At 36.9% G+C, this 13,263-nt stretch overlaps 1 protein-coding gene across 2 annotated transcripts in view; it reads right to left on the bottom strand.

Annotated features, from left to right (window-relative positions):
• The window catches only part of LOC124721745 (plasminogen activator inhibitor 1 RNA-binding protein-like), a 76,559-nt gene that overhangs the window by 62,632 nt on the left and 664 nt on the right, over positions 1–13,263 (bottom strand). For both annotated transcript variants that reach the window (XM_047246848.1, XM_047246849.1), the window contains exons 2-4: positions 1,671–1,812; positions 1,409–1,591; positions 1,253–1,324 (exon numbers count right to left, since the gene is read on the bottom strand). In XM_047246848.1, coding sequence (XP_047102804.1) covers positions 1,253–1,324; positions 1,409–1,591; positions 1,671–1,812 — 397 coding nt within the window. The remainder of the gene's footprint in view (positions 1–1,252; positions 1,325–1,408; positions 1,592–1,670; positions 1,813–13,263) is intronic.

Below are 13,263 nucleotides of genomic sequence, written 5' to 3' on the forward strand. Positions count from 1 at the left end.
GTACATGTCTGTCATCTTGAAGCAAGGTTACAGACTTAAGCTCTTAGTGTGCGGGTGAAACTAGAATGCGACTCCCAATTTTCCAGAGCAGTAGAAAAACATTCTACATGAAATTTATTTACGACATACAAGTTGCCAGGAAATTATGACTGATGCAATAACACCACGACCCATGAAATCTTTCAGAGATGCCTAAATGCAAATGAGCATGTCACCTGCAGCTTCAAAGTTAAGGACATGAACAATATATTAAACTGCACAGACAGTTCACAATGAAAGAAAGTAAATGGCAAGAAAGCCAGCTGACTGGCTCATTGGAACCTGCACAGACACAGAATCAACAGGAATCAAGAGTACGAAATGGACAAAGCTTGAAAGGAACCATCTGATCTTTCCACAGGATGATTTTGAGAACCCAAGAAAACCTGAAATGAGATGTTAGGGTGAGGATTGGGATTTTCTCTCTCCAATACATGTGGAAGTACTAACCACTGCATATGTCTGCTCAAATTTTCAAATACTTTAGTTGCAAGAAACCAATATTACGAGGCTTACCTTTCTCCAGCAGATTAAAAATTAACTTACCTACACTGTTCTCAAATTTCAATTGCTCGAAGTTTTTCTTCCATTCCAGTTAATTTTCAAGCAAATTATTTGAAACACCAGAAATGTTTTTCTCAAACTATGGGGCACAAGAGGAAACAGTGATTTCAATTTAAGTTTACTGTAAAGAGCAAAACCTTCTGGGATATTCTAGCAATGACTCAATATACAAGGTAGTACAATGAAACTACAGAAATTTTATTTTTATGTAAATTTTTAAATTCATTCCTAGTTGAGAGTTCCACGCAATTTGTTATTTTATTCCATCCATGTTCACATTTTATGTATCGTCAGAAATTAAGGTTTAACAGTATTTTCTGCAAGAAATAAAACCAAACATAAAATGGTAAATGTTAAAGCAGTTTTATGCTGCAATAAATTTTCAAAGGAGTTCCACATGAATGTTTCCATTACCACATAACTTGACAATTAACCAGTTGTGTTGTTGCAGCTGAAAAAAATGTTTAACTATTTTGCAATTACAAGTATTCACATGAGAAGTTGTTTCACACACACACCCAGCATGACTGTTGGAACCTGCAGCCAAAATGTTACGCAAAGCAAATTGATTCATGTCATAGGAGCTAATGTGACAATTACACAATTATACCCACAAAGGAGGATAGTATGACCATGTTCTTTAACTTACTGTATTTCATCCCTGTGATTTCCCCAGTTATGAGCGCCACCACCTTCTCTCTTGTCAACAGGTTTCACACCTCTGAAATATGAATCAATGTCACAGTACAATAATCAAAATTCCAAAAGCAGTTTAGTTTTGCTGATAAATGAATGTAATACAAACGTTTTATCGGATCCAGATTGACGATCATATTCACGTTTTCCGCGAGTGTCATAGCCCATACCACCACGCATTCCACGCATAGGCGGGCCTCCGCGGCCACCACGGAATACGCCACGGCCACCACGACCTCTAAATCTTCCTTCTGTACCTTCTGGCCTTGCAGTATCACGATCTCTTTGCTCCCTACAAGAAAAAAAATTATCCTCAGTGTTGTGTGTTTAGTTACTCCAAGTACTTTTAATTCTTACCAATCACCACCAACCTGTTGAAATCATTATTCTGACCACCTCGTTCTTGATTTTTCCAGTTATTACGTTCTTCTCGGTCACGCGAGTCGCTGAACTTTACATTCCTCTGATCTCTATCTTGAGATGCACGCTGGGTAGTTGGCTTGCTTTTCTGATCTGGAACAAATCTTTTGTTTATTAAATCAAGTAATTATTTCACCTCTCAGTGCACACTCACTAAAAAAGTATTTTATTGCCCACATGGTACTGGGAGCCACTACTATGGAAGCACAAGTCTATAACACCGTGCTGGCAGATGCAGCAATGCCATATTTCATGTTCTTTCGCCTCCATATTTTGCAAAAATTTTCCAATTAATTACATACCAAGGCTGGCATATGAAACTATGTTATTGGCTGATCAGTATCACACTAAAGCACTCATCGTACAGGATGAGTTAGCTTAACGATGTGGCACTTACGAGTTTCGCGATGTTGCTTCCCGCTATTTCATGCTAAGGAGCCATTCCTTATGTGAAAAAGTAAGTTCTGTGGTATTTTGGCAATGTGCTACACAAAGTAGAACCAATATGAAGGAAGAATCCTCTACATCACAAGCAGAACTTCTGAGACAGCAAATGGTATTTGTCTTGTTCAGTAGAAGCCCATATTTGGAGGGTTTTATACACACTATGAACATATACTAAGTGCCATCACATAGTGTCCTGAGAATGCATCATTATTGATGATTTGTTAGAATAAAATGACAGGAAGTGTCACTGGTGGTTGAAAAACTTCCATATTCAGCTATTTTTATGTTTTAAGTTGTGTTATGGAAGTGCACCAAAGGCAATGACACATTGAAGGAGTCATCATATATGTGTCATTCTTTGTAGGACCTGTTATAATTAAATGTCAGTAACATAAAGGCGATTAAAGCGTTCAGAAACAACATTACATACAAGGTCCCTCATAGAACTTCAGTTTAACACGGTTGGTAGAGCACCTCAATATGAAACAGTAGATAGCTTTTTCACCACCCACTGTATCCAATTTGTTTTTCCACTTTGCGTTTCATAGAAGTTTGTGAGACTTTCTTACTAAATCAATATAAAAAACCTTCTACAATATTATTGTTACATAAATTAAGTGCACTTTCAGGAACGAGTTTCTGATTTTGTGAACTTTTATAAGCCGATGTCCTTACTGAGTGGACATGCGCCTTTCTTCTTTGTCTTACTACAACATGTACATGGATATTTAAGTTTTATTTATGTATACTACAGACAGAACAACATACGTAGTATATTACAAGACACGAAACATGCTTTTTAGTAGAGAAAAACAGGAATTTTATGCTTGTCCATATTGTGTGGTTTGTGAGACGCAAAGTCAAGAATTGCCGCTGGAGAGCGCAGAGAACACAAAATCATGTCAACCAGCTTGTGCAATGGGCTAATGGCACTGTCTCTAAACACTGGATTTCCAGTCATGCACACCAATATTTGCTGCCTCGTTCCATGTGATGACAGCTTATCACTCTTCAGCAATCATCTCACTTTACATGTCAGATCAAGAAGTGTCACTACAGGCTGCTGCTGACAACAATCTTAACAACATAATTTCCAATTACGGCAGTTATAATTTATGTTTGCATATGGTTTGTGTAGATGATTGCTACTTAACCTGAAAGACAAATTACATCAAAAATTGAAATCTAACTGGAAGATAGTAAAAGAAAAATAATAGAAAATAAAAATAAATATGGTTCAAGGCCCCATTGCAGCTGCCAGGGGTTGTGATGTTTCAATATATTTTGCAACTTCGCATCACACCACACAGTTGATTGCCAATATTCTACTATTTCCACTTCTATGCAGTCCTGCTAGTATTGCACTAACTATGAAGCTCTGAAACATTAAGCCACAAGTTAAAATTCAATTTTGCGCTTAAGATTTGTATAGTTACATTATTGCAACTAAATCTCCCTTGAAATCATTGGATTCAGCTTTCATTCCATAGATGCAAAAATTAGACGATTCTCATTGGTGTGGAACAAGTCAAGTATAACATAAAAAACATAGAACGCATGAATATGATACTCACCTTACTGATCATTTGTCAGGAGATTGTCAAGATATATGACTACACCACAGTCAGCTGGAGGTGCTAATAGTTACAGAATTAAAACTGTCCGAATGAAACAGTTGTGCACTTTTTAAAAATTTATCATACCCAAAATACCTAATCTTGACATGTAACAAATCCTGTCAAACTGAAATCTAACATTTTTACTTTAAGTTGGTGTAACAGTTTATGTTAAGATATTCACCTATAGTGTAAGAGTTGCCTACCAAAAATTTCTTCAAACAGTGTACCAAGTTTTTAATGGTTGCGGGAGAAACCCCGAATATCGGACCCCTTTTTGGACCAATAAAGCGATTCTTAGGTCTTTATGTATGGTGTTCTTATTCCTGCTATTTGAACTATGTATTCAGCTATTGGTTGGAAACAAACATTATTTACAACAAATGTTCAGATGATATCTCCCTTAAAACCATGATCAAATGGTCACCCTACTGTAAACACATCAACTTTCCAATGGTTTCCACTATTGTCTGTCACAAAATTCCTTTCCACTATTACTCAAGTTCATTAAACTTCTGCAGATAAATGTGTGGAAACCACTAGTAACTTAAGCTAATACCCCTGTTACATATGTATCGCTTTTGTCTTACTCCTAGCCTCTGTGGTCACCGAAGTTTCAACTAGTAAGTGTTTTCGAAGACATGACAAAATCTTAATTTTATTATTTTTAGTTTTAATTACAGGTTCAGAATAACCACACTATAAATCAGATTTTTAACAAAATAAAAATAGCCTATTCCTTCAAAATGTTACAATTTTTTTTCACAAGACAGTGTTACATGCAAATCAGTAAAAATATTATTTTGTCAAAAACTGAGACTGTGTACAAAATTCAGGTTTATTTTTGCAGAGAAGAAAACAGCAACTAGCCACTGTTACTAATTTAAACAAACTGCACATTACACATTTTGAAACAACGGGTTCCTGTTCACATGGCTGTGCAACATTAAGTTAAGTATAAGTGACCTAAAACTTATCTGGGCTATCTACAAAAACAATGTAAACAAATCTCATTCATTATTACGTACAGTTTCAGTTTTAAAAAAGGCAGTTTCTCACACTTACTGCTGTAGAGCACCATCACTGCAACAAACTTTTGCAACATGAGAGAAAACAGCCCACAGTTAAAGTAAACAACAGATGTATTCTAGATGTTAACAACCACCTGAAGATGAACCTGCCAGTTCAAAACCAATGACAGTGCTATTTGTATAAATAAATAGCATTATTAACAGTGGATGGTCACTGTATTACTCTTTGCAAGAATGTGTTATCAGTATTAATTCTTCAGGAAACCTTCGTAATATATACAAAAGTGGTTCAGGAAACCTTCGTAATATATACAAAAGTGGTTCACGAACCTTTACCATGGATTCCAATTTCACCCGCTATACTTCATTTTAACATTACATATCAAGATTGTACCTTCAATTTACCTATAACAAAAGCTAAATCCTACTACAGCACTCTTATATTTTCAAATATTTATCTACAACAAATGTCATCTTATGTTTTCCCGTAGATAGGTAAACTTCTAACAGACTCCCAATACGCATTTTACTTGGTTCACCAGAATTTAAGTCTTATAACTCATATACAGACAAGTTTAGTTTAATCATTTTTCCAGTGGAACAAAATACCCTCAACACCTATAGAGTTCACTTTAACAAGAACTTCTACTAACTGAAATACCACCAGTCAGTTGAAGGGTGCCACAAAATTTAGAAATGGAGCACTTAATTGCCAGCAAAATATTAACTGCGTTATATACCCATTAAACCGAAGTCTACAAATGAGGTGATCAAAATACAGTTTTGATTAAGTGTTAGGAAAATATAATTTTATTCCACATCACTATACTTTAAAGTAAATAAGAATTAAACTGCAGAAATTTATGGAGAACTGTGTATAATAAATAACAGGACATCAGATGAAGGGCACTAACAACAATGAAGAAAGGGTGCAATGCTTAGGGTGTAAGGGGGGAGGGGGGTACAAAAGCGAAACAAAGCAAAGATATGTTAATTGGGACTTTCTTGAAGAGGTTCTCACAGTGTAATTGCCTTCATGGTGGGGAGATGCAACAAGTTACATTTAAAAACTCACTGCAGGGTGTGCCAAACATACATACACCATTAAATGGGCAGGTGTGCCACTGAACATTTTTACACCTACCACAATACCAACTATTTCACGAGGAGATATACAGGACTACTACTACCTGAAATCATTGTTGCACACCAAAGGAACACCTACACTGCTATCTTAATTATACATCTTATTTCTATTTTTATAATGGATATTCCAGCATAATTAGCACTGAAACAGCAACCCACATCAAATATGATTTTTATGTATATAATCTCACCCCCCTGCCCCCGCAAACAAGGATAGTAGTCAGGAACACAAATGTCCCAAAAATGTTTTGTAATGGAAGAGCTGGGTGTGAAAACTGTTGGAAAGGAGTGATTGAATATGATTTTATCTTCCACAGGCAACAGCTTCTGCAAATTTGTAACTACAGTCAATAACAAAAACTTGATGTAACTCACACACAATCCAGGAAGTTCTGTGGAACTGCATACCTATGCAATCCCACTTTTCATAATGCATTACCTCCCTTTAATGGCCACATTTACTTTGTAGGAAATATGAACAATTCATAATACTCTTTCAACCTACAGATCAAAATTTAAATGTTACAGGAAAAGTAGTTCAAGAAAAGACACCAAGTAATAAGGCCTCCTTTGGCTTGCAAAAGAACCCACACTACGTAATAACACGTCAAAGACAATGCAACACTCATTTAGTCCTATTTATTTACCTTCTTTACACAGCCCAGTTCACATGTGCTTACAAATCTGCTTTAGCCAGTGTTATACAATACTTTCACTGCCTGACTTCATCCAAACTGCAATAATTACTACACACATTCTCACAGTCTTATAACACCAAGACAGCCAACCTACTTATAACATTCACAACTGAGGTCCCTAGATGCAGAGCAAGCCACTTTGGTGTCATTCTTTAAAACACAATGCCAAAATAATGAAGAGGTTGGAGAAACAAACAGCTTTTAAAGCAGAGTTAAAAATCTTTCTAGTTGAAAAGTGGTTCTACAGTACCACTGAGAATGTCTTAATCTGTTAAAACATGTGCTGTGCTGTGCTGTGTGTGTGTGTGTGTGTGTGTGTGTGTGTGTGTGTGTGTGTGTGTGTGAGGGGGGGGGGGGAGGGGGGGGGAATTGTGGCCCAATACTGTTCATGATGATTTCCAGTTACCTCAGTTTCAGATGCAGGGCAGTACACCACCTCAGTTAAGGTAATCAGTTGCAAGAATACTTATAATAGATATAATGTTGGCATGTGTTCGTACATTATATTTTTCTGAAGTGTGCTGTGTGCTCACTTGTTTTCATTTATTATTGTTAGATGTGAAAGCTTCGTGCTCTAATTATTATTGATCATATTTCTTGTACATGAAGTAAGCTCCTTTTAGACTAAGTAAATTTGGTTCCTTCCCAGAACATATTCAAAGTAATGTGGTTAATGCACTGGACTCATTTGAGGGCAGCAGGGTTCGCACACCATCCAGCCATTGTAGGTTTTCCAAGCTGCCAAATGAATTCGCATGTGTTATTGTATCTGACATGTTCCACATTGTTGTACAAAATGGTCACAGAACAAACAAAATACAAGGTATACTCAATTTGTCAGTAATAAACTTTTTAGAAACTTGAAAATGACTTCACTAACAGTGCCAATGTAAATTACCTTACAGGAAGTTCTACAAGCAGCAATCAAAAAGTTTGGATTTTTAAGGCTGTGCAGTCCAGAATCTGTACACCAGTCAGGCAGAACTGCTGTGAGCATCAAAATGATCACACTAACACACCACATTGAAGATACACATTTTGCTGAACACCATGTCCTGCTGCATGAAGTAGTCTTATTGTCTGCTGCACAGTCTTCCGACTGGATTTGCTGACCTTCAGACATTTTATTAATCACCCAAAAGCATGATAATTGTATGGTGAGAGATCAGGACTACAGGGTGGGCACTTGATTGTCTCCCACTTGAGTTGACGTAACTTCTGCATTATGGCATTGCAATATAAATGTCATGAAGCAGTGTCACCCCTTGGTACACCATCCCACAACAACAGTTTTTGGCAGACATGCTGCCTGATACACATTCTTTATTCTCCAACAGATGTCTTATTTGTCCTTTGGCAGCAAAGATAATACTAACAGCATGTTGGTCCTGTTTGGACACATTTGTTAATAGACACACCACACACAGCACTGACAGAGCAGAGGCCTAACAGGGCAATAGAGTTTCTGCAGGTCAACACATACTGCCCACAGAAGAGCTCTGTAGTGGCTCAGCACTCGTGAAATCCCCTTCAATGTCCATACAGAGCGTGTCTAAGTTAGACTTAGGTTCTGTAATTCAGAACTCTGGACCCCTTTAGATTCCAGTAGGTGACGAGGCATTTCTGTTACTATCTAACTTAATTCGACCCTACCCTAAATGCATAGTTACTGCTAATGACGAAGTTTTTAACTACTTACTTTCTCATAATTGTCAAATTGTGGAGTGGGCATCTGGTACACCATGTTCCAGATTTCATGTGATTAAACAACCTTACGAGTGTAAACTGAACACTATGGATAAAATTGTAAATGCTACATGCATACCTCAATTACTTGAGAACAGAATATTACATCAAGTGATCTCACTGAGGAGGAGGAAATGGGATCACTGAATACTAACCAGCTCCAAGTATGTGTAGAAATATGAATGATTTTCTTACGAGGGAAAGATTAATTAGTATTTTAAATCACCTGGAGGTTCTGTTCAATGACAGTATGCAGCTTTAAAAAGAGAGAGAGAGAGAGAGAGAGAGGGGGGCCAATACTTTAGTGAAGTACTTCTCACAAATATTAAATGTTAACTCTGAAGATATGTATAAAGTACATCAATCAATCAAATAATAAGCAATACTTACAACTGCAGATATGAAATTCCTTCATAACTTTCTTCCAATTCCACCCTTCATTATTTCATTGAAAACTGTTCAGTTGCTTTAGTATCACCGTAGATATTAAAGTTTCACATGTTAATCACATGGCAAAATATTATTCTTTGTGAGCTATCATTTGCCAAAATATTGTTTCGATGTCTCAAACAGTCCAAGATACTAGGCATTTACGAATATTTTGTTTTGGCTTTTCCCTTGGCACACATGTTCGGGACAAAGTGCTTCACATACAATCCATTTTGTCAAGATTGGAGACATGGCAATATATATGTATTAAGAATAACCCAATATGTTAGCTACATCTCATACACAACAGCGTATGTTCTGACATGCAACTAACACCCACTAATAAGAACTCCTGTTTTTCAACACAAACATTACGTGAACTACATGACATTCTTACTCTATCACAATGGCCAGCTTGCACACTTTGCCATTCACGCAATCAAGCGAACATGCCAGCTGCCACGCTAAATCAACAGGTCCCAAGAGGACGTTGCAGATAGAGGAAAACTGTGTGGGTCTGACAAGCCCTAGCTAATGCCTAGTCCTGCACCTCTGCTGCATACAGAGTGCAGTGCCTGACTGCCTGCCAAGTGTGCTTTACAGAAGCCACACAGGCTGTGTTCTGCCTCTGCTGGCATAGTTCACATTTCTGCACGTGCCGCACACACATCAAGAAGTCGCATTGCCACTAGCCTACACATCTGTGCTTATAAACCAGCTCGAGTCTCACTACTTTGCATATATGCTGCAACAACACCCTAACAAAGAAAATTTTTGATAGTCCTTTACACATGTCATCCTCACTATTTGGAATACAACCAATTATTAACAATAAACACAGCATGTATTCAAGTAACTATGGCAAATCTTAATCATTTAAAGGATTTAAAAGCACCACTTCATATTAACAAGTTACAACAGCATCCAAATGCATGCACTAAAATTAAAATTACGTGCACAGACTAAATGACAAATTCATGTGAAGCTAAGTAGTGTACAAATTCAAAGATTTTCAGTTAATCATTGAAGCCCACTATCTTGCCTGACAGTTCAGTATATACTGATACCTGTGAATGCTTTGAGCACGTGGGAAAAATGCAGTAAAGAATATGCATTACAAATTAAGGAAAAGTCACGTGTTGGACCCCCTTGCATATTTCAATATGCTGTGAATGTTAACATTAAGTTTCACTACTTTTCAAGTTGTTACCATAACTAGGTTTTCTCAAATCACATTCGTTGTCTTAGTCAATTCAAATTTTCACCTTCCAATCTCCATACACATCGGGCTGCACTGCAATTGGAACCAACAGGAGAGGCCATCTCCGATACCACACTAACCTGAAGTAGTCCACCCACATAACTGAAGGGGACAGGCAGTTTTCAGTTCACAGGAAGGTACAAGCATTTAAATATCCCAATATGATCATATTCCGAAACTCACTGTGGGTATGTCAGATGCACTATACCGCAAGGGTACCGAGTAATTCATCAAACTGCTCCTTGCCCACTATATCAACAACCCTTTCTTCCACTACCAATTACAATAACATGAAAAACTTAATGTGGCATGTTTGTATCAACATTGTAAGTACACTTCAAACACACACAGCATTTGTGGGTCTAGTGCAGCAGGGGATACAACCCGTCGGCTTTGGACAATGACGTCACAAGTTGCCAGATAGCAGTTTACCATTTTCGCTTTTGCTGTTATGTTTCAGTTTCGTTTTTTTTACTGATTGCTTCATAAAGTGGATCTGTTTATTCTATCTCGTGAGATTTTTTTTTTTAAAAAGCCAAAAACCACTTATCAGCCACTGAAGGGAGCTACAACACTAAGAAGAATCGCTTCGCGATTGGCGACTTGTGACGTCAATGTCCAAAGCCGACGGGTTGTATCCCCTGCTGCACTAGTCCCGCATTTGTTATGGTGTCACTAGTATCAACATACTTTAACACTACCTGCAGTGAAGTTTAACAATAGAAGAATGTATTTTGATACACCACCACCCTTGCTATCACAAATATCCTTGGACAATTAACTCTTGAGCCCATAGTAAAAGCTACGAGTTAGATGCATTTTTGACAACTTACAATTCATATCAGTCATATCTAGCCTGGAATAGAGTGGAACAAACCAATTATAAGCTATGATAGATAAGATAGTTTACATAAACCACAGCTTTCTCACATGCAATAATTTCACCTAACAATTTGGATGACATTGGTTGCACAACTTTGTTCTTATGATTTTACATGTCAACAACACATGTTACTGCCAAAATTGAACTTTTCCAAGTAACGTTAATAAACTTTCAAAGTAAACATTACTTTTACAGTACCACAGCAAAAGGGACAAAATCTAGAGATTGTTTTGATGACATCCATAATTTATCCATCATCTGTGCCTGGTTATCAACAGGAGTGATTCATAAAGTGGAAAGCACATTGAAAACATCACCACTATTACAATATATGAGTAATAAGAGGTACAGGAATTCTGGATTAGAAACAGCACTGTACCCCAACAAAAGAAAAATATTCTCTACGAGAATGTATAACGAAGTATATTTGTAGTACCTACATGGAAACTATCTGATCGACAATACAAACTTAATGGACAAAACAGAATACACACAATTCCCATTATCACTAAATCGTTTGGATATTTTCACACAAAAGATCATGCAGGCACTTTCACACCACACAGGTTCAATAATCAATTCACATAAAAGACAATACTTCTAACTAACAGTTTGGAGTGGGGAGGTGGTGCAATTAAACAATACCACTCAGTAATTTAACAGCCACAACAAAACAGTTTTTGTCAACTGTGTGGAAGGAAGTTTACTCTAACATCCAACACCATGTATCAGAAAATAAATTAGGCCTATATCTAATGATCTACAACCATTCACTAAATACTTCACAATGCCTTAACTGTATAGTTTCTCATTGAACAGTTAAATGAAGTTCTGAAGACTCTCAGAACATACATCATGTTTCAACATTTATCAGTAAATTGACATTTGTGAGGCTATACTCAACCTAACATTTCATTTCAACAACAACACAGTGACTTTTGCTGCATGGTTCCATTTGTGATGTTATGCCCTCACCTTTATACAACATAGGCATCAACTCGTGCAGTTACTTGTGAGGGCAATTCAATCAACACTTTCATATACACAAGGCATTGACAACATTAAAATCCAAATAAAATGGCAGAAAGTCTGGCACTTTAAATCTGCAGATAACCTAACAGTAATCAAAACATGGCAATTTGAAAACTAAGCCATTATGTCTAAACTGCACAGCAGAACAGGATTAATGCAAGGCGAAAAACTGTATCTACACAACACGAGGACTTAATTTCAGTTTCTTTGAATCTAGTTAGTACTGTAAACCAAAATCTGTATTACCAGAGCTTCACAAATATTTGATTATCAGCAGACTTCCATATCTAAGCACAACCCAGTGAGACTTTATGGTGAAAATTTACTTGCCTTGGACTGGCATTTTTAGAATCTCCATTACCACAGTCTGCAAATACTTTTGTTAATGATAGCACTAAACATGACTGCAGTTGTCACATGGGAAGTATTGTGTGGTTGATTAAATACTTTCACAAGTGGGGATGGTATCATTCCTTTTTTTTAAAAAAAAAAAAATAAAGCTCAGCTTATACTCACTTCCGCAATTTTCAGAACATTCTCAAACGAAATGAAAATACTTCTAATTTGAGGCGGTCTTGAAACTGCGGGGAAATGTGGTAAGATAAAATAAAAATGAATAAACAGTAGATCACATTTAACATCATCTTCCAACCTACAACGAAAACGCCACCAATAATAGAACTACAGCGAATTGCTGTTACCTGGATTAGAAATATGAGCGGCATGCCTCTCGAAAAATCAACGACACAGGTTCTTGTTCGTTGTGAAATGATTAGACATATCCATCGTTTACGACAGAGCCTCAGTGGGCACGAATAAGATGAGAACGCGCTTATACTGCGTATAACACGGTATGGCAATGTAATCAATTTATTAACATAAAATTAGTAGCATTGTATTCAGCGGCACAGAAGTCTCTTAATGTACTACAGGGTGGTACGATTACGCTAAAATCGGCTTAAACCATGTACTTACTTTTTACTTCCGTTTCACGCACGTGTTTACATACAAACCACAACGGATATGGTGACGATGCTATTTGGAGTAGGCGCGGCGTAAAAATAGATATACTATCTTCCAAATATGAATATATGTAATCTTTGTTTAGCTACGGCAATTTACAACACTTCAGACAGCGATTCAATTCTGAACAACACGAGGAGAAATAATCGCCATTTGTAAAATGATACTGTCCATTCTCTTGCGAGCAGCACAATTTGAAATTTTAGCAGCGAACCTACTTCAACATCTAAAT

Source organism: Schistocerca piceifrons, chromosome X, assembly GCF_021461385.2.
Source record: "Schistocerca piceifrons isolate TAMUIC-IGC-003096 chromosome X, iqSchPice1.1, whole genome shotgun sequence".
Lineage (NCBI taxonomy): Eukaryota > Metazoa > Arthropoda > Insecta > Orthoptera > Acrididae > Schistocerca > Schistocerca piceifrons.